Genomic DNA, 21410 nt, shown 5'->3' on the forward strand with positions numbered 1-21410 from the left:
TCACCACGCCCCCGGCCTCATCCTGTCCCCACAGAGAGGTGGAGACATCCCCAGAAACCCCAGAGTGGGGAGGGTGAGCGGCCCCCGCCTGCCAGGAAGCCGGAGACAGGACCTCGCAGAACAAGGTGGCTCAGCTGCTGCTGGTTCTGCAAGAGCCGACACCTGCCTGGAATTCCTCGTGCCCGGGGCTCCCCAGGGCGGTGACGAGACCGCAGGCGTCGGCAAGGGGCACACAAGTGGACGAATGAAATGACACTTGAAGACTCCTAAGCGAGGTGGAAAAGCTGGAAACCTAAGAGAAACGAGGAGGAAAACGTACGTGCGAGGGCCGCTCCGTGGACCCGGGTCCTCACTGCCCAGCCCTGCGCCCTGTGCCACGCCCCCCGTCAGCCCATCGCGCATCCCAGGGCCTGCCAGGCGGCTCGGGACCATCACACAGACACGTGCTGGGTGGACACAGGCTACACAGTGCCCTGGAAGGAAGAAGGGGCTCCGTCCACACTCACCCCTCCCATTTCTGCCTCCCCTGGGTCCTGGAGGCAAACTGGAACTGAGAGGAGCCTCTGCTGCCTGTGTCCGTCAGCCCACACATGCTGGGCTCCTCGGAGCCTTCGTGTCCTGGATGCAGGACGGGCGACGTGGCCCCCTGTGTCCCATCCAGCAGGTCACCATCCACAGCCTCACCACCTGCTCACCACTGAAACTCTTGAACTTGGAAGCAGGTCGCTCTAATCACGGGGAAAAAAGACGGTCCCACCTGCCAACACCAGCAAGCAAGCACACACACACATGCATGCATGCACACGCATCCTCATTTTCCAATGTCTGAGCAGAAACGTGTTATCTAAACAGCCAGCAGGTAACCCTAAAATCTCCACTGACATCAAAGGTTCGCCTGTCGGTTTCTCCAGCAATGGAGAAAGGCTCAGCTTTCACTCAGCACAGTTTTCTGCCGAGAAAGAAAAAATAAAAAGCCCACAGCTTTCATTAAACTCACTGGAGTCAATGACTCATCAGCAACCTTCTTTCTAAACTTCCCCAAACACAGCAAAGGACATCTGTCGTTCAGATGGGAAAGAGCCCTTCCCCCACTACGAAATCTAAAACGTCCCAGCCTCGCCAGAAAGCCTCCAGCCCCCTCTCTCTCCAGAGACATCTCAGAAGCTGTTTGACCAGAAATGGTGCAATCGCTTCTCATGAAAAACTTAGATAAACAGTGACAGCAGGAGAAACGTTTCTCAGAACAACCGGGGCACTGTGGGGGTCGGTCCGAAAGAGAGAAACGCTTGAGGTCAATGCCATGTCCCCCCGGGGACCGACTCAGAAGATATCACAGCTTGGCTTGCAGACCATGTGTCACTGCATCCCCAAACTTGGAACCCTCGAAACACAAGTGCTCTTAGGTAATACGTCATTGGCATCTAGCCTGCGCCTGGGTGGGAGGCCACAGGGACGTACATATGGCATGACCCTTTCTTGACTGTGGCTTCAAAGACGCACGGAGAGCAGGTGTTGACCTCTCACCATCCTGGCCATGGAGACGGGGTGGCCCTGCTGGGGAGCAGCGTTCTGTAGGAAGGGAGGAAGCTGTTCATCCCATGAGTCCTTCCAGGGAAGAAACTGCTCAAACCAGGCTTCCGAGGGGCTGAGGGACGTCGTGTGCCACGACCGTGTGAGACAGGAGTGAAGGGCATGAACACCCATCCATCTCACTGTGAGCTACATGTCATGATCCTTCAACATATAGAATATGATGCAAAAAAGTACACCAGGTTTTATTAGCATTTGCACCAGTGACATGTCACCGATTCTGAGACTTACCCTGTGGGTCCACCTGTGGTCGGCGGTCCAGGAAAACGACCACACCGTTGGCACCTGTGGTTCCCAACAGGTTAAACCGGCCAACCATGTTGCTGCCTGGGGCTGTGTTTCTTAAGAATGCCACGGAATTGGGGGGAAGGGAGAAAACGCCAAGTCCTTGCCTCCCTCACTGTCCAGGCCACTGGCAAGACCATCTCAGAGAAAGACAAGTGACCTTCATGCCACTTCGTGGACGTGTGCAGACTCGGCCACCTCCAACAGGTAAATCAAGGAACAAGTATCAGAGATTTGGGTGTGTTGGCTGGCCGGTTAGTTGGTTTTAACCATGTGAAGAAAAAAGAGAGAGAGAAAGAAAAAGAAACAGAACGAAGCAGACGACACCATCTTTTTATGTTGTATCTTCTATCCAAAGTAGGAGCAGACCAACCTCTGGTTTTCGTGACATAGAAAGGCATCCTTTCAAACGACCGCCACATTGAACAATCCTGTCTCGTCAGCTCAACGCTGTAGCCAGGGGTCCCCAAACAACGACCCACGGGCCGCATGCGGCCTCCTGAGGCCATTTATCCAGCCCCCACCGCACTTCTGGAAGGGGCATCTCCTTCATTGGTGGTCAGTGAGAGGAGCACATTGACTATCTCATTAGCCAAAAGCAGGCCCATAGTTCCCATTGAAATACTGGTCAGTTTGTTGTTTTAAATTTACTTGTTCTTTATTTTAAATATTGTATTTGTTCCCGTTTTGTTATTTTACTTTAAAATAAGATATGTGCAGTGTGCATAGGGATTTGTTCATAGTTTTTTTTTATAGTCCGGCCCTCCAATGGCCTGAGGGACAGTGAACTGGCTCCCTGTGTAAAAAGTTTGGGGACTCCTGCCATAGGCTATATCTAACTGGCGGTGTTTATGGAACAAGAGGGCCTGGTTTCCCGGGGAAGAGCGCCCCTCCCTGCTTCCCTGATGCTCCCTGGGGCGTCTCCCTTGCTCCATCCGCAGGCGCTCACCCTGTTCCCGCAAAGGGACCAGTTCTGGCTCATCAGAACTTCAAACTTACCCAAAAGTAAGTCGACAAACTTTTTTTTTTAAATAAGCAAAATAAACCCAATCTTGAAAAGTCCGTTCTTGTCCGTCAGCTGTCCCTCCTGTGTGTCTCTGGCCATTGCATTTCCCCACCTGTCATGAGTTCAGGTCACCACCTGGTGGAAAGGCCCTGGCTGGACATTGAGGACGCCCGGTGAGCATGTCACCCGGCCCCGCAGGGCAGGGAGGATGACACAGGAATGCATACCCACCCCTGCTCTGCAAGTGGGTAGAATCACCTCTTGATTCTTTTCTAACACTGCGTCCCGTGGGGTCGTGGCGAGGCACGAGCATACTAGAACGTGACAAACACGCCAACAAGAAAGCAGTCACCGCTTTTAGCCACCGGACGCTCCTACAGGGACACAGAGGGGACATATCCCAGGCCCGTGATGCGCGGCTGCCTGTTGCTTGACATTCTGACAGGGAATTCGATGTGAGTTCCTGCCTCAGACAAGAACTAGTGAAAAGAGAACTCCTCTTCCTCCCTCCAAGCATCTCACCTCCCCAGGCCCAGCCAACATGCTTTTATTATTTTTTTTTTTCAAGAGAACAGCGTTTTCTTCTGAGACAGGAAAATGATCCCATCAGTTTAATATGTCTCTGGTCAAATCCAAATGCAAACGTCCCCCACCCTGTTTTCATAAAGCAGTTGCTCTAACCAGGCGTCCCCAAACTACGGCCCGCGGGCCGCATGCGGCCCCCTGAGGCCATTTATCCGGCCCCCACCGCACTTCCGGAAGGGGCACCTCTTTCATTGGTGGTCAGTGAGAGGACCACTGTATGTGGTGGCCCTCCAACGGTCTGAGGGACAGTGAACTGGCCCTCTGTGTAAAAAGTTTGGGGACCCCTGCAAGGAATGGCTCTTCAGACAGAGGGCCGCGGACCCTCGGAGGGGCCAGGTGAGACGAGTCTCCTGTCTCTCCTCCTAGATGAGGACCCTTCAGCCTGGCAGCTCATAAGAAAACAGCCCAAACCCCTGCTGGATGCCCAGGCCCAGTGCACGTGCGCCCCCTGCTGGCCAAGGTCATTATCACAGGCGCAGAGAAAAGAAAAGAAAAACAACAGTTGCAATGGAAAAAACAATTTGCCTTAAACATAAATAAATACACAGGGATGTCATTCAGCCCCTGGCCTCCCTCCCAGGGTGTTGAAGAGTTTCCAGCGTCCTGTTCCTGTCGCTGCCTGTCAAGGAAGGACTTGTTGTTTCATTCATCGTGATGAAAAGCTGTCCTGATGGGGGAAACACGTGGAGGCACAAACGGGTGCAGGTGGCCGGCCCACTCGTGCGCGTGCTGTGACCTGCTCCACGGCGCCCACACACACGGTCCTCTGGGCTGATGCATGAACTGGTCCAGATGCCTGAGCAAGAACCTGGGCGGGGTCATCCCTGCAGCAGAATTTGCTCTACACGGTTTTTAAAATTTTTTGGATGTCTTTATTTAAAGAATGTGCTTTTTTGCAAGCAGTTGAAAAAGGTTTTGTTTTTACAAAATTCGACTTTTTTTTTCAAAGTCTGCTGTTCCCAAACAGCCAGCTCCATGTATGGAGACGCGGGGAAGGGAGAAGAGCCCTGTCCCTCTGGTCCCTCTTGCTTTCCCGATGGCCTGCTGTCGGAGGGGAAGGGGAGGCCCTGTCCCTCTGGCTCAGCTTTTATTTCCCAGTGCACCCGAGCTCGGAATTCCTTCTTTTCCTGACCTGCAGTGTGAGCAAGCTCCTCACTTAGCACAGGGTGGACGTGAGCGCGGAGACGCCGGCCTGGGCAGACGGCTCTGAAATGCTAGCAGTTTACGCTTTTTTTTTAACCTTAATGAGCACAGGTCAACAGTGGTTCATCAGAGAACAACTATGCATGCATCTTTAAAGCTAAGTGACAAAGTTCTTCCTGTTGGGGACCTGGGTTCAGTGGCCTCCGCAAGGGGAGCTAGTGGTGGGTCACAAGTGGGAACAGAGGATGTGGAAGGACTGAAGGTAGGAAACGGAGTCAGGTGACTAGCCCGAAGCCCCAGGATTTCAGCGGGGGCACTCCCCGGCCACCCGTCACCAGACCCCCACGCCCTTCACTCTCGACCTCCAGCTGGGACGGGTAGGTCCACAGGTCCCCTGCCCAACACAGAACCTCGCCCCTCCTCCATCATCCCCACACTTCCCTGTTTGCCTCCGGGCGCAGGTCCCCCGTCCCACCTCTCCCATCCCAGGAAACTGATCACCTGGTTTACAGTGAAGAGAAGGGCAATGACCCAGTCCCATAACTTGTAGAACACAACAAACAAGTCAGAGCCACTATTTTTAAAGCATCTCACCAGACTGGCCCTGCTCTGATCAGAAACTGTCAGCCCCACAGGCATATTGCACAGACCCGGCCACTTCACAGGGGGGACAAAGGACCTTGCTCAGGGCAGGGAGGGGCTGCTCATCTCAGTGCGGGCAGCCCTCTGAGGTGGCGGCAGCTTCGTGATGTGCGCAGCACCATGGGAAGTCTCAGTGCCCAGTGGCACAGGCTGTGGAGGGAAGGAAAGGGGGGAGTATGGGTGTCCTTCTGCCAGTTGCCGGGTGCCAGAGAGTTGTCATGGCCAGATCGGATCAGACCAGCTGGGTCTGCATCAGACCAGGTGACTCAGCACCGTAGCCAAAGGCAGAAACCACCCAAATGTCTATCCAGAAATGGATAAGCAGAAGGTGGTGAGTTCACTCAGTGGAATGCTATCAGGCCATGAGGGGGGCGGCGCGTTCCGGAACGCATCACACTCTGGATGGACTTTGGGGTTATGATGCTCCATGACCAAGCCAGGGACGGATACCATCTGATTCCACGTGTATGAGGAATGTAGAAGAGTCAGATTCACAGAGACAGGAAGTAGCCAGGGGGGCTTGAGGAGTCAGCATTTAATGGGGATAGAACGTCGGTTTGGGAAGATGAAGAGGTCTGGAATGGCTGCACAACCACATGGCTGTGCTTAAAGCCCCCGGGCTGTGCACTTAAACTTGGCTCAGTCGGTCAGTTCTGCACAGCTTGTGTTTTACTCCAAAAAAAAATTTAAGGGCGACTCAGATACAGTGCCCCTCCCACCACTGAGTGAGGGCATCGTCACTGTGACAACCTGTACTCACCAAAGAAGCTGATCAGTGCCACGTAAATACATAGATGAACCCCTAGGCCTAGAGTCTTAGGACACGCCCCGGGTTCAAGCTGGCTTCCAATATGGGAGTCTAAGTGACCAAAGCGTTGGGTGCGGAGGGGGGCGGTCACATAGAATTTCTTCTTTTTCCCACCAAAAGATTAAAATCTAGCTAGAGAGGTGAGATGCTTATGAAAGCTAAAAGGACAGACAGTTTGATGCCAAATGAGTTGCCACAGCCTGAAGGTGCCATGGTGCTCAGAAAATGGAGACATTAGGGAGGGGACGGCCATCTCAGAAGGGTAACTATGCAAATAGGAGCTCAGAGACAGAAACTGAGACATGTGCTGAGAACGAAGACCAGCCTCGCTGACCCAGACAGCACCAATTACAAATCCTCATCACGGCATAACATGCCCATCATAAATCACCATTCGTCTGCATAAAGATAAGCCAGGTTAAGTGGCGATATTTTATTTTATATATTAACATACAGCAAGACTGGCTGTGTGTGTGCAGTTCTGTGGATTTTAACACATGTATCATTTCTTGTAGCTGCAACTACAATAAAGATACAGCCCCCTCAAACCTTCCCTTACTTTCACTTGTTAGGCACCCCCCACCCTCCCCTCACCCTTTCCCTACCCTGACCACCACCACTTTGACCATCTCTCTGTGATATAATCTTTGGAAGAATGTCACATAACTGAGATAGCATGGTAAGAAATCTCTTCAAAATGCAGTCTTGCCCTCAGTGGAACATCTTGGAGACACCTCTGAGTGGTTGCACATAGAAAAACCGTGTCCCTTTTCATGGCTGAGTAGTCTCCTGCACAGATAACACCACGATCCCACCACTTGTCAATGGACGTTGGGGGTGGTTGCAGATTTCGTGATTATGAATTGAGCTGATATAAATATTTATGTACAGAATTTTATGATGATGTTTTCATTTGTTACTTTTTTCCCCGCCTCAAAAAGTTGGTGGCCAAGATAGTCATTATAAAAACCACTTCTCCAGATACTTGGTTTTTCTTTTGTCATTAATAGCAGAAAGTAGGATTGCTAGGTCATGTGTTAAGCCTATGACTAACTTTATAAAAAACTGTCAAATTGCTTTACAGAGTTGACTGCACCATTGTGCATTCCCACCAGCAATGCCTGAGTGTTCCAGTTGCTCAGCATCCTTGTCAACACTTAGTACTATCAATATTTATTTTAGCCTTTCTATAGGTGTGGGGTGGTATCTCCTCATGATTTTAATTTTTATTTTCCTAATGGCTAATGGGGTTGAGCGTCTTCCCAGGTGTTTATTCACCTTCTTCCTATTTTCTTTGATTATGTGTTTGAGTGTTTTGTCCACTTTATAACAAGATTTTTGTTTTGTTTTTTTATCATTGAGTTTTGGGAGTTCTTCACATTTTTGGTCTTAAGTCTTTTGTCATATATGCAATTTGTAAATATTTTTATCTCACTCTGTAGCTTGTCCAGTCATTCTCTTAATAGCGCCTTTTGCAAAACACAGTTTAAATTTTGATCAAAAGTCCAATTTACCAATCTTTCCTCTTGTGGGTCATGTTTTTGACATCAGGTCTAAGAAGTTGACACCTGCCCCTGGGTCATGGAGATGTTCTCCTATTGTTTTCTCCTAGAATAGAGAGATCTGTGATCTACTTTGACTTCATTTTTGTATGAAGTGTGACTTTGGGTTGAGGTTGATTTTTTCTTTTTTTCTTTTTCTTTTTTTTTCTTTGAATATGGTCATCCAGTTGTTCCAATACCATTTTTTGAAAAGACTAAGATTCGTCTTTCTGCATTAAAGTGACAGTTGCACCTTTGTCAGAATCGGTGTGACATATGTGTGTAGGTCTCTTTCTGGGTCCGACTGTCCCACTGATCCATGTGTCTGTCCCGCCTCCCACACCACACCACCTGCTGGGTGACGACAGATACAGGAAATCTTAAAGTCCAGGGATGGAATTCCTCTAACCTCATAATTCTTCTTTACACTTGTTTGGCAAAATGTATTTTGGCTTTTTTTTTTTTCATTTCCCTGGTGGTTTTAGAATCGGCTTGTATAAATCTAAGCAAAACCTTGCTGGGATATTGACTGGAAGTGCATTCAATCTGTAGATCAATTTGGGGAGAGTTTTTAACTAAGCTGACTTTTCTAGTCCTTGACCACAGTATGCCTCTCCCGAGTCACTGGTTTTGGGAAACAGGCTGGTCCCTGGGACGCGGCCTCAAAGCTACCAAGTGGGATCGTCTTTGTGTTGCATTTGTTTTATGTGTGATTCTTGAGGAATCCAACAGCCCTCAGCGTGCTTAGGTGACTGCGGGGACCTGGGCGTGGGCTCCGTGGTGGGAAGAGCTCCCAGCTCAGTGAGTCTAGAGGCAGCAGGTCCTGCCCATGTCCCCTCCCCCCCGCCACGGGCACATCCGGTGGGGCGTCAGCTGCTTCCCGGCGCATGGTCCTGAGTCAAGGAGACCTGGGCAGGCTGAGGAGTCAGAGGCCATGTCCCGGGGCAGAACAGAGCGTGCAGCCTGTCCTGAAGTCACTGAGCCTTGTCTTCCAGGACCCACACCACGCGGCCAGAACCACCCACTACGGCTCCCTGCCCCAGAAGTCGCAGCATGGCCGGACCCAAGATGAGAACCCTGTAGTCCAATTCTTCAAAAACATTGTGAGTGCTCTTCCTCTGTGAGTAGCGATGGGGGTGGGGGAGCGTATCTCATATAACTCTTGGCTCTGGTCCCCGTGGGACATGAGCGTTTCCCCAGGTGACCCCTCCGTCCTCCTCGGGGTGGAGGGGCATGTAGTTGGCCTTTGAAGCTTAGCCCGGTCCATAGATCCCAACTGCCTCTGCTCCTTACTGGACTTTGTGTTCTCCCAAAGAACCCGCTCCTTTTGAAACTGAACTTCTACGAGGGCTTTGTTTAGACACACAGGCTTTGCAAATCCATGGAGACAGTAAACAGATCAGTGGTTTCCAGGGCTTTGGGGAGAAGGATGAGCAGGTGGAATGCAGGAGGGGGACATGTTTACGGTCAGGCTGCGCTCTGGGTGATGTGGTGGTGGTGACTGCACCCCACGCCTTTGTGAAAATCCTGAGAGACCCGTGTCGGCCATGAACTTGAGTTGATAAATCACGGACAGTATTGGTTCACCAGTTGGGCCGCTCATGCAAGGGTGAGAATAGGGAACAAGAAGGGGGTCCACGCGAACTCTCTAATTTCTGTGTATCATTTTTATGGAAACCTAAAACTGCTTGAAAAAGAACAGTCTTACAAGTCATAGCAAAACCACGGCCTTGTAAATATAAAGTCATCGTGGCAGCGGACATTTGAAATAATGATTTTCCATGCAAATATGTGAATTTGTGGAGCCACAGACATGACAGCACTCCTTGTGAAGCTCTCTGACTGTCGGGGACACAACACCTCCCACCCCAAACAGGGGTCATGGGGAAAGTTCACGGCCTCCGTCGTGTGCGCTGGGTGTGCCCCAGGAGCACACGCTGATATGAGCCGGCTCTCTCGTTGCTGAGGAGCCGGGTGGTTTGCTTTCCATTCCCTCAAATGCTTTCAGAAAGAGTTCTGAGAGGTCCGATTCGCGTCGGGCAGTTCTAAATTCTCAGATCCTGCCTTTCCGCCTCACCTGGGACAGCAACGGAGAAGCCAGGCAGAGAGTGGGTGGCCCCTGCGCAGCAGACACGAGCCACCCAGGACAACGGAAGGGCCGCCTGAGGATGGGAGGGCTGTGCTTCAGGAGGGAGGGACCCGGGCGGCTCACCGTCCTGTGTCTTTGCAGGTGACGCCTCGCACACCTCCGCCCTCGCAAGGAAAGGTAAGGCCTTGGAATGTCTCGAGTAGCCATCACTTTGACGACAGAGGTTCCTGAAATCCCTAAAATGCCCCAAAAGGAGAGTTAGTTGGGCTTGTGGTTACCTGACTTGATCACAGAATGTTTAACTGCAAGTCTTCAGGCTGAGATGCACGGTGTCTCCCCAGCCCGGGCTCCTGCAACCGTGCAGACAGTGCTAATCGATCCCAGCTCCACTGCCCTCCAAACCCCAGTCCCCACCCCTCCCGGAGGCTCCAGGAGGCCGCCGCCGCCCTCTTGGGAAGGGCACACACTCTGTCGCAGAACAGACTGATTGGATTGCGTTTCTTTCATTTGAAAAGAACTGTTCTCCTGCCCCAATCACAATGTCATTCATTCTTTCTCTCTTTCCCTCCTCCAGGGGCGAGGACTGTCCCTCAGCCGATTTAGCTGGGTAGGTGACAAATGCACATCCCTGCATCTTCCCCCCACCTTCCCTGTCCTTGTAGCCTCTCTGTGTCCGCATTTGGCTCTGTTGCAGTTGCCTAACAGTCCCCCCTTCCTTTCCTGTGCAGCCAACTTGTCCTTGGGGCCCGAGGTGCATGGCGAAGCCTCTCTCTCAGTGGAGGCCCCCTCCCTACTTCCTCCTCGCCCCCCCCACTGATGGCGCCCCAGGACCAATGACCGCCCCCCCCCCCCGCAGATGCCCCCACAGGCCCCCTCTTAGGAATTTTAGGTTCTGAAACACCGAGGACAAACTTTTGATGAAGGCTGTAAACAGGGGCGATGTGGTCACTGTTTAAGATGCTGCTCAAATCCGGCGGCATCTGAACCAATGTAAAACGCCAACCAGTCTATTCTAACCCAGTTCATAGTCCTTAGTTACTGGTAAATATCGAGCATTGTTCTTACTTTATAAAAATGATGCTTTGCAGAGCAAAAGGAAAGAACAACCACTAACCAGAGGCCAGGGATTGTGCCCGTCTCGGGGACACAGTATCCTTACTCTGTAGTCCAGACACGTCCGCACGCACCACAAGATGCTCACTTAATAGGCATCACATAGATGAATGAGAGAAAACTGAAGAGAAAAAGAGAAAGGAAGGAAGAAATAGAAAGGGAAGGAGGGGGCCCTGGCCGGTTGGCTCAGTGGCAGAGCGTCAGCTAGGCGTGTGGAAGTCCCGAGTTCAATTCCCAGCCAGGGCACACAGGAGAGGCGCCCATCTGCTTCTTCACCCCTCCCCCTCTCCTTCCTTTCTGTCTCTCTCTTCCCCTCTCGCAGCCAAGGCTCCACTGGAGCAAAGTTGGCCCGGGTGCTGAGGAAGGCTCCATGGCCTCCACCTCAGGCGCTAGAATGGCTCCTGTCACAACAGAATGACGCCCCAGATGGGCAGAGCATCGCCCCCTGGGGGGCATGCCAGGTGGATCCCACTCAGGCACATGTGAGAGTCTGTCTGACTGCCTCCCTGCTTCTGACTTCAGAAAAATACCCACACTCACACACACACACACACACACACACACACACACACACACACACACTAGAAAGGGAGGGAGGAAGGGCAAAGAGAGGAAGGGAAAACTCCTGCAGAGAAAAGATTTCGTTAAGATCCCAACGGAGCCCCAACACATGACATTGAGTGATGACCTGAGCTGTGGGCTAGAAGCTTACATGCCAACACTCGAGCCTCTGCCTGACTTAATGAATGACTTTGCAAACAGGGAACAAGGATGTAGGAAACGAACCCAGGCTGGCACCACCAACCATTAACTCCTGCCTTTCTGCGCCCACAGGGGACAAGGCTGAGATGGAAGAATGAAGCTCGTGTTTCAGCTGGACCCCGTAGTTTAGTGACTCTATGATCTGCCTCTTAGCTTTCCAGGTGCGGACTCGGGGCGTGATGCCAGTCCTCACTGCATGGCTGACGGCTGCGGGGTCCAGAACCTTCCTTCCTTCAGCCAGGCCACCACCTCCACCCACCGCTACCTGGAAGGGCCTCTGCACCCTCCCCGCTGTCCAATATACTAACGTGTGTGTCACACCCCTTCTTTCTCCAAAGCGGGATCCGTCTCCGCGTGGTCTCTGCCTGCCGTCCGTTGGCATGGCCCTGGGGCTGTCTCCCTGCGGGCAGCCCTGCTGTCTGCCGCCTCCCTTGTGTCCGCTGTGCTGTTTTCTGATCAATTTCAGGTTGTCCAATGAAAGAAATGAATGGAGTTGGGAAGGAGGGAGAAGTCGGGAACTTTGTTAATCTGAGAACCAGTCCTGGCGCTGAATTCTCAGATGCTCCTTCTTTTTGGAGGAAAGCTAGAGCGTCGGACAAGACGGTGCCAGGCTTGCACGGGGACGTGGGTCCCCCACCCCTTTGTGCGGTCACGAAGAGAGAGCGCAGAAGCCTCGGGGGCCCGAGGGCAGCGCTGGCATTTTACTAGTAGGCGGGCGTGGACCTTCTCTGCCACACGCCCCCTGTCCCATACGCCACCACCCATAACAGTGAAACCAATCTTCAAGTGGACGCAGCCGCCTCAGGCCTGAGTGTCCGGCGTCCATTCCCGGGCCAAGGCTGGACGCGAAGGACAGCACAGACGTAGCTTGCAGGGCAGGGCCCTGGACAGCTGGGCCTGGCTTGGCTTCAATCCTGCCCAGAGTGGCAGAGGTGACCTGGGGGACCCTGACCCGGGCCACCCTCAGAAGAGGACCCTCTAGGCCAGAGAATGAGAACGTGGTCCTCACACTTTGGGGAGGCATGGGCAGCAACCCTCACTGAGCGCAGAGCCTGCTGCTGGACCCTGGATGGAGGGATGTGAGCGCAGTCTGTGTAGATGGTCAGAAGGCGCCACCAGGCTCTGTCTTGGCCTCTGTGTCCCCGCCCCACAGACCCGTGTGAGCAAAGGCGCTCTGCCTTGTTCTGTGATGTTGGCCAGACTTCTCTCAGGGGCCAGGCAGCAGGGAGGCCCCAGTGGTAGAAAAGCCTTGATCTTTGAAATGAAAGCAGCTAGGCGACGTTTCGTAACAGAGTCCCCGGCCCGGCCTGGGACACACAAGTGGAGGGCTCCGAGCCCTGGGGTCACCATGGCCACTCAGTCAGGGCCTCCAGGGACCTGTCCCTAGAGCCAGCGCTGTGCTCTTCTCTTGCAGGGCGCTGAGGGTCAGAAGCCCGGATTTGGCTACGGGGGCAGAGCTTCTGACTACAAATCAGCTCACAAGGGACTCAAGGGCCATGATGCCCAGGGGACTCTTTCCAAAATCTTCAAACTGGTAACGTAGCCGCCCGGGTCCCAGGACAGGCAAGGCGGGTGGGCGGCCATCAGTTCCCTTGCTGCTTTATCTCAGGCGTCACTGTGAGCACTGAACAGTGTCCAGGCCCCTCAGGAGGCTGAGGACAGGGTGGGGACCCGAGGCCGTGGCTGAGCTTGGGGTGGCAGGTGGGGAAGTCTGGGTGCTGACTCATCCGGAAGGCCAGATGTCCTGGGAGCTGTGGGGAAGGGACCAGCTTAAAGGTGGTCACAGAAAATGAACAAAATAAATGTGATGGGGAGAAGGCTGGAGGGGCTGAGGGTGACCCTGCCTCTGGCGTCCAAGGTGGTCACCTTCCGGGAGGAGCCGGGGAAGGCGGCTGAGCAGGGGACATTCGGCCAAGAGCGAGGAGGTGAGGAGCTGCTCACAGACGGGACAGGGCTCCCGGCTGAAGGGGAACAGAGAAGCCTCAGTGGGTTCTGGGAGGGGCAGCAAGGCTAAGTGACACAGAGTGACCGGCAGGGGACAGGAGAGGGCCTCACCCCAGGGAGGGCCCGATGAGCCTCCCGAGGGCTCTGGCGTTGACTCGGAACTGGGGGCTCCCGGGAACTCAGGGAGCGACTTGTTTCAGTGCTAAGAGACCAGACCCGCGTCTTTGGCAGATTAGCAAGTACGGGGACTGGATTCTACGTACCCTGGCCTGGCTAATGAGGAGGTGACCCATGGGTCCTGGAGCCTCGCCTCTAGGGGATTGGGGACAGAGCTGAGGCTCTGTCATTCAAGGGCTTGCAGCTGGAAGGGGACATGGTGCTGTGTTCACGGAGCGCCAGGGCGGTTGGCATACTGACTTAAGTGCCAAGGAGACCATGTGTCATTACTGAGCAGGGGACAGATGTCTGGGACAGAAATCATCTCAGTTGACGTTCCCAGTGACTTCCCGTTAGTATGACAACTCCCGCCACTGTTCCACGTACTCTCCACCCCAACAGGGCATCACCCTCCCTGCCGGGCGCCCCTCAAGCTGGCATTTACCCTCACAGTCACAGTGACCTACAGGGCCCGGTCACCTCCTTCCCAACCTACAGAAACGCCATGAGGAGGACAGTTCCCCTGACATGACGGAGGCACCAACCCCACGCTGCCCACGGCACCCTGTCCAGAGAGGAAACATGTGTGGAAGACTTCCATTGCTGTGGAGTAGGCCCTGCGGACAGGGGAAGACGTGGGTGTCCACCTGACAGGGACGTGGACCTGTGTCTGAGTCCTCTGCTTGCTGTGAACACGCGTGAGGAAGTTAATTTCGCCACAGACACGGCCATCATGATGTGCTCACCTTGATTATGGAATGCGGCACAGACGGAGGGCCCGGAGGAGAGCTGGGTCCAGACCCAGAACTGCACCCGCCAGTGGCCTCCACCAGGCCAGGAGGGAGGTCACCTCCATCAGCATGGCCTCCTCCTCAGCTTCCTGCCCCTGCGGTCCCAGGGGGGAGCCCAGCTGTCTGTGGTCGTCACGGGTGCCCTCTCATCCAAGAAGTGCCACTTTCGTCCTGCCCTGGGGGGCCTGGTCGCTCTGCTGCCCAGCTCGATGACTGCTGACCACACCAGGGATGATGACTGAGGGATTGTGGGATGGCACAGTGACCTGGGACTCCGCTGAGGAACTGGGGTCCTGTCCCTTGGGGATTTTTGCTGGAGGTGTGACCGGTTACTGTGAGATGTTCGCGAGGTCAGAGCTCATCACTGGGACGTCCGTGGTGGCTGGAAACGCTCCACTGATGCCCCGCACGGTTTTTTGTGTGTGGAACCTATTTCTCCCCTGATGTCCATGCATTTGGTTTTAATTAGATTTTTATGACATAAAAATTTATCAAGTGGCCAACTGGTCACACGGGCTGCCTGAGTGACATGGAGCAGCGAGAACAGATTGAAAATTCCCCCGAGGCCAGAGGGCTGGAGGCAGATGGGTGGAGAGGGTGGACGTCACAGGATCTAAGGTGGGCCGTGTCCCATCTCTTCTCCCTCCTCTTTCTTTGCCACTGAAAATCAGTGCTGAGAGGAAAAAGTGAGAGGCAGGGGCAGGTTTGGCAGTCTGGTGTTGCTGGTCAGGAGCTGGGCAGAGACCACGGAACCCATCCCGGCCATCTGGGGCCCACCTCAAAGGGCGCAGGGGTGTCTAGTTTCTGGCACCTATTCCTACCCGGGGCGTGTCCGCACGCTTGCCCTGGGGAGCAGCCGGGAGCTGTCCACGCTGCTCTGGGTTCCGTCTGCTCCTGCCCCAAGGCACAAGCTGAGTCTGACCTCGCCCTGGGCAGGCTGGTTCGCAGTGGGAAAAGCAGGAGAGACAGGAGCATGAGGCCTCACGTCGGAGACGGAGATGTGGGGTCTACCCTGGCCCCCCTCACGGGCTGAGCGACACTCTGGGAAAGTGATCTCGCCTCTCTGAGCTCCAGATCAACTAAGAACGTGAACTAAAGGAATAGATTTGGCTCCTGGCAGGTACTCAGTAAATCATAGGTACAGTTTACAGATCAGAAAACAGGTGTGTCCACCATTTCTGATTCAAACAGGAGCCTCTGGGAAGGTACTCAGCTGTCTCGCAAAGGGTGCCAGGAGTAACCCTTTCGGCACAGGGCGCTTGGTGCCGGGAACATGGCTCTGGTGCGTTCAGGAGCAGACACTCTTCACGGGAGCCCTTGGGTTATCGTCCTAGAAATCCAGGAACAGGCGAGACTCTTGCAGACATCCCCTCTGCTCCCAGGCAGCTCTGAGGGTCAGTTAGGGCTACTTCCAGCCAGGCTCACACGGGGAAAGGCCGCGTCCCCTGTGAGGGGGTCATCTTGAGCTCCCGCTCCGGATGATACCTGAGGACCATCTGGGGAACACAGAACCGGATGGTGCCGTCGAAGCTCAGGCTCATCCGTCCTCTGGGAAACAGTGCATTTCACGTTTCTCTGTGTGCTGGGGCTCATGGCCAAAAGGAAGTCTTTGAAAGATCGATGCTTCACTGGCCATCTAAGGAAAAAGGCAGACCCAAGGATGAAGAGACCACCATCTGAATGCAAAACAAGTGTGTTTCTTCCACGTCCCTCTAATGACATCTGTGTGAGAAACAGTTGTCTTCTCAGACAGCGAGCGGCCACGCCCACTCCGCCTCCACATCGTGGGCGTGGTCCAGGGTCTCCGTCGCCCAGATGGCCGGCCTTTTAATTATTGGTTTAAAATTGTATTTGTACAGAAAAGAAGTTCACTCGTGGTTCTAAGTCCCGCTAAGTAGAAGTCTGTCGCCAGCCCACTGGTGGGTTGGTCTGTCCCGGAGAGGTGGGGGGGAGCAGACAAGCGGGAAGACGCCCCTCCGCACAGAACCTGGGACAGTTTAGGAACCAGAGGGTGTTTGCAGACAGCTCTCCTCAGTTACCCTGGAATTTCTAGACAAAAAAGAAAAAGAGAGAGAGAGAGAGAGAGAAACTCTACAAAAATGAAATGCTCACTCAGAGCCCAATAATGTAGGGACTGAGCCTTTTGTCCCCAAAATAGTGTCCTGGGTACTGGATTCTGGTGATTTCTCTGAGGGCCCTTGAGAACTCAGTGCTTGTTAAGGAAGGTTGTGAGGGATGGAGAAAAAAAGTCACCTTTTCCGCACTTGGCTCCTAGCCAAAGACGCAGAGACGGGGAGCCCCAGTGGTTATAGCCGGCTTCCCCGGGAGGGGACCCGGCACAGTCCGGGCGCGGCGGTCCCTGCGCTCACCTAACGCTGTGTTTCCTTTCTCAGGGGGGCAGAGATAGCCGCTCGGGATCGCCCATGGCCAGACGCTGAAGCCAGACTCCGGTCCCCAAATCCTGCCCCTGGCTTCTTAATACACCTGACCCCCAAGTCTAACATGGCCCCCATCCCCATGTACGCCCTTGTTCTAGAATCGACCTCTCGCCTAATGCCTTGGACTTGTGCGCACAGTAGGGCCGGCACGCGGCACCTTACTGGCCCACAGCTACACAGAGAACCGCACACAGGAAACAGTTCCCCCGTCCCCACGTGGCGTCTGAAGACGACCTTGTCCGGGAGCCTCCCTCCTCGGAGACGCCCCGGGCGCCCCGGATGCCCTGGCCCGGGCAGTCTGCCCACGGACCCTCCATCCTCGGACTTGCTTTGCGCGCTGACCTGCACCCCGGCTTCTGGCACTGCCGCAAGCCGCTGCCATGGACACGGGGCACGTGTGGGGGTGGGGCTGGCGACGGCGCTTCCTGTGGTTTCTTCTCCTGCTCCGTCTCACCCAACCCCCAGGCCGCTTCGCTCCCCCAACAGGATTAGGCAGCAAGACTGGCTTCACCCCCGTGGGAACTTCCGTACGTGAAATGCAGGTGGGCAGCTGAGGAGAGATCAGCGTGGTGGGAGCCCAGGGCCCACCTAGCGGGCCGCTCCCACGCCGGATGGGCAGGCCTCGTGTCTGGTGGAGAGGGGATTGGAGGCAAAGGGCTGGGCAGTGGCCTGGAGCAGGGGACAGGCGAAGACACCGTGGGAAGCACAGTGGCTCCTACGGACCGCCTGTTCTGTCACCAGAGCCGGGCTGGGAGCTCGGGAGACCTGCACAGAGAGAGAGCGCGGACTATAGGAGATTTCGGGGTGGCTGCGCAGGGTCACCCTGGTTACTGGGAAGCTGACCGTGACCAGTGGCTTGCTCAGCATAGCAGTGCCCATTGCAAACACTAACCCTCGTGGAGGGATGGCCCTCCGTGTGCTTGCCTCCTGGGAGTGACTGGGCTGAGTGACTAGGTTTCATTAGGGCCCGCCCCTGTCCCTGTCCCTGACCCTGACCTGTCCCTAACTCTGCTTCTGCCCCTGACTCTGCCTCTGGCACTGCCCCTGACCCCTGACTGAGCCTGACCAGCCATATGAGGCTGCAGAAGCTGTCCCCTAAGCAGCACCCTTCTAATGCGAGCTGACACCCCCGTCCCCTCCATAACGTGCTGACGGTGCCTTTTGAGTTCCAAGGGCTCTTCCCGCCTTCCTCCCAGACCCCACGGCCCCTCCTCCCCTAGAAGGACGACGAGGAGCAGCCTCCATAGGGCCCCCCTAATCTCATCTAATCCTGAATGTCGAGTGTGGGTTGATATGTCTACTAACACAGCCTCAGTGATGAGAGGGTAACAAAACACAGGACCCCCCATTGGGAAACAGAACCTCCCCACCGCTGCCCCCACGCAGTCTGCCTCTGTGAACCCCACGCAGACGACACCCCACCGGCAGCCACGGCTGCCACATGACGTACACACAGTTCTTGAACAGTGACATCAATAAACTTTTAATGATACTCACAGGTGTCTGTTATACGGGTCCGTGGAGCAGGGGCCCACGCACCCACCACCCTGTCCAGGCTACTACGGGCACAGACCGCGTGGTCACGGCCCAGGGCACGTTGGTGCCCCAGGAGGGGCACTGTCATCAACAGGAGAGAGTGCCACCAGGTCCTGGTTTAGGGCACCGGCTCTCTGACTCACGGAGAAGGTCCTTTTCCAGTTATCACCGAGCCACCTTTTAAATTGCCGAGACTGGCGAGTGCCCCGCACCTGGGAACCGAGGGATCTCTGACAAGTTACTTTGCGTCACGTTTTACCTTGTGGGACATGCACAAGAACTGATGTTGAAATTTTTGTTTATTGCTGATTTTGGTTACAAGCATCATCCTTCAAAAAGATCAACTGAAAGGATTTTTGTTTTGTTTTGCTTTTAACTGAACCACAGGTTCCTTTCTGTCTCAGCAGTGGCTTTGAGGGACTCGAGCATCTGGTGGGACATTTAGCGAGGGCAGGCCCCCACCTGGGATGATGGCAGGGATCTCCTACCCCCCCCCGTGATTGCGGGAATGCCAGGTCCCAGGGTGCCGTGCATGTCTGCGGTGGGCGGCCCCACCCATGGGCCTCCGAGCCAGCGCCAACCCCCTTCTCTGCCCACACCCCGTAGGACAGAGGAATTGGGAAAATTGTGCTCAATTACATTTTTAAGTGTCCCGTGCCAGGGCTTAGCTGACTGGGGCATGCGACGTCTCAGACTCGCGCGAGATGCTGGTAGAGCCCTGCCGTTGCATTAGAGACGAAGGCTGTCACGTCGTAGGGGAGCCAGGCAGTCCAGAAAACTCGTCAGGAGACACATCTTAAATAGCAGAGGCAATGCACTGCAGAGGGAACATGTTTTCCAGAATCTCATCACTTAAAAATATCCACTCCCATCCCCATATTTTAAAGTGGTTAATGTGGCCTGTCCCCCCCCCCCTCTTTGCAGACAAATAGGCAACAAGGTGGGGGGAAAGGACTCTTTGCCCTTCACTCGGAGAAAGTCCAGCAGTCCAACCACGTTAGCTCTTCTGTCCAAATGTGCGTGGGGCCCCTACTCTGGGCTAGAAGCAAAGTGCACTAACAGAAGACGTCCTACATTAGATATTCTCTGTAAACGATACGCTTCCAAAAGCCTGAAACTATACCTTGGGAAAGGATTAGACGTTATCATAATAAGCTCCATGGGTGTCCTCAGGGAAATCCAACACCCCCTGTCTTATGAGCTGATGATAAACTGACACAATGGTCGATATTGTTTTCTCAAACACCTCCCAAGCACAAGAGAAAGTGTAAAATACCCCCCCCCCCCAGGATGGACAATAAGACATCTTTGCACAATTCAGATCCTATACATCTGAATTCACTGCAAATCTGGCTCCGCTGGGCACTGGCCCATGCTGAAGATGTTGCCTAGAGAAAACTCCATCTGGAAACCATGTATCTCACCCAAAGCCCAAGGAGGTAGATAGACAAGAGCTTTAAACTAATACAAAAAAGTATTTTTATTAATTCTTCCAGCCAGCACTGTGGCCTTTGGCGTTAACTGTCCATTTCCAATACAAACTTAGATGAAATAAATATCCAGTGTATAAATAGACCATGAAACAATGACAAAGATAAAAAAAGAATAATTCTTTTGTTAAGTTAAAAAAAATTAAAAATAGTCTTTAGTGATGAATTGCTAGGTCATTTTGGAACCGGTCAGATTACAAATCTTGACCTAACACAGAAGCCCTTGTGATGTGAATAAACTATCACCCAGAAAAATGACTGACAGCAAAATTCTTTAGGATTTTCGTTCCCAACACCAGTGGGTGGCGCCACCTGGTGTAGGTTTTTCATGGCTTACAAAACCAGTAAGACCCCTGCAGAACACAGGGACATTGCGCCCAACAAAGGGGTGTGTGTGTGTGGGGGGGGGGTGACAGTGGGCTCAGGGCGAACAAATGTGGGAGACTGAGGAATGGGGAAGTTCAGGTCAGACCCGCCATGACCAAGTGTGACACTAGGGTTAGGAGGCTCCCCAAGGCAAGAGCGTCTTCACAAAGGGGGTGTACAGGCTTCCTCACCCCACCAAGAAGTTTGCTTGCCTCGCTTCTTTAAACAACAAAGAAGATGCTATTAGATTTTAAAATGCTCCTTTTCATTAGAATGAGGTGTAGAGGGGCCCCAAACGTGGGCGGGGGCACATTCCAAATTCTGTTCTATCAACTCCAGAACACCTCCATTCTGTGAACAGAGATAAAGTGGCAAAAGGGGGAGAAATCTAGATTCTCAGGCAGGGACTGTATAAATTCATCTCTGCCTCACTTTATAGAAGAGATTTTTTTATCATTTTTTAGTGAGAGGAGGGGAGGCAGAGAGACAGACTCCCACATGTACCTCAACCAGGATCCAGCATGGCCACCAGGAGGCGATGCTCTGCCCATCTGGGGCCGTTGCTCCTTACTCAGCAACCTAACCATTTTCTAGTGCCTGAGGCAGAGGCCATAGAGCCATCTTCAGTGCCCAGGCCAACCCACTCTAATTGAGCCATGGCTGTGGGAGGGGAAGAGAGAGAGAGAGAGAGAGGAAGGAGAGGGGGAAGGGTGGAGAAGCAGACGGGCGCTTCTCCTGTGTGCCCTGACTGGGACTCAAACCCGGGACATCCACATACCAGGCCAACGCTCTACCACTGAGCCAACCAGCCAGCGCAATAGATTTTAGAAAAAAGAAAGTAATTAGCAAGGACCGACCCTTGGATTTATGGGGTTTTTTTTTCTGGTGGTGGTTGTTTTGCAGAGGGGCAGAGTGTTGACTTTGAAATAAATCCTGGAGAAAAAATATGCAAAGAGCAGGCATGAGATCTAAGAATCTAACCAGAAAAGAGTTCTATATATCTTACATCTTTCCTGAAAAAGATGGTGCTTACATAAATTTGAGTGATCACTTTTTGTTAAATAACCTTTACCTTCATGAGCTAGAATATGCTTCTGCAGCCCTGGCTGTTTGGCTCAGTAGTAG

General features: G+C 53.6%; 1 protein-coding gene across 6 annotated transcripts in view; it reads left to right on the forward strand.

The window, feature by feature from the left end:
- MBP (myelin basic protein) overlaps positions 1 to 18385 on the forward strand; it is an 81648-nt gene extending 63263 nt beyond the window's left edge. For 5 of the 6 annotated variants that reach the window (XM_066353096.1, XM_066353095.1, XM_066353097.1 and 2 more), the window contains 5 exons: positions 8596 to 8703; positions 9831 to 9866; positions 10264 to 10296; positions 12979 to 13098; positions 16849 to 18385. In XM_066353096.1, coding sequence (XP_066209193.1) covers positions 8596 to 8703; positions 9831 to 9866; positions 10264 to 10296; positions 12979 to 13098; positions 16849 to 16893 — 342 coding nt within the window. In that variant the 3' untranslated portion in view covers positions 16894 to 18385. The remainder of the gene's footprint in view (positions 1 to 8595; positions 8704 to 9830; positions 9867 to 10263; positions 10297 to 12978; positions 13099 to 16848) is intronic. The other variant, XM_066353098.1, reaches the window with a different exon arrangement.
- The last annotated feature ends 3025 nt before the right edge of the window (positions 18386 to 21410 follow it).

This window comes from Saccopteryx leptura, chromosome 11 (assembly GCF_036850995.1).
Source record: "Saccopteryx leptura isolate mSacLep1 chromosome 11, mSacLep1_pri_phased_curated, whole genome shotgun sequence".
Classification (NCBI taxonomy): Eukaryota; Metazoa; Chordata; class Mammalia; order Chiroptera; family Emballonuridae; genus Saccopteryx; species Saccopteryx leptura.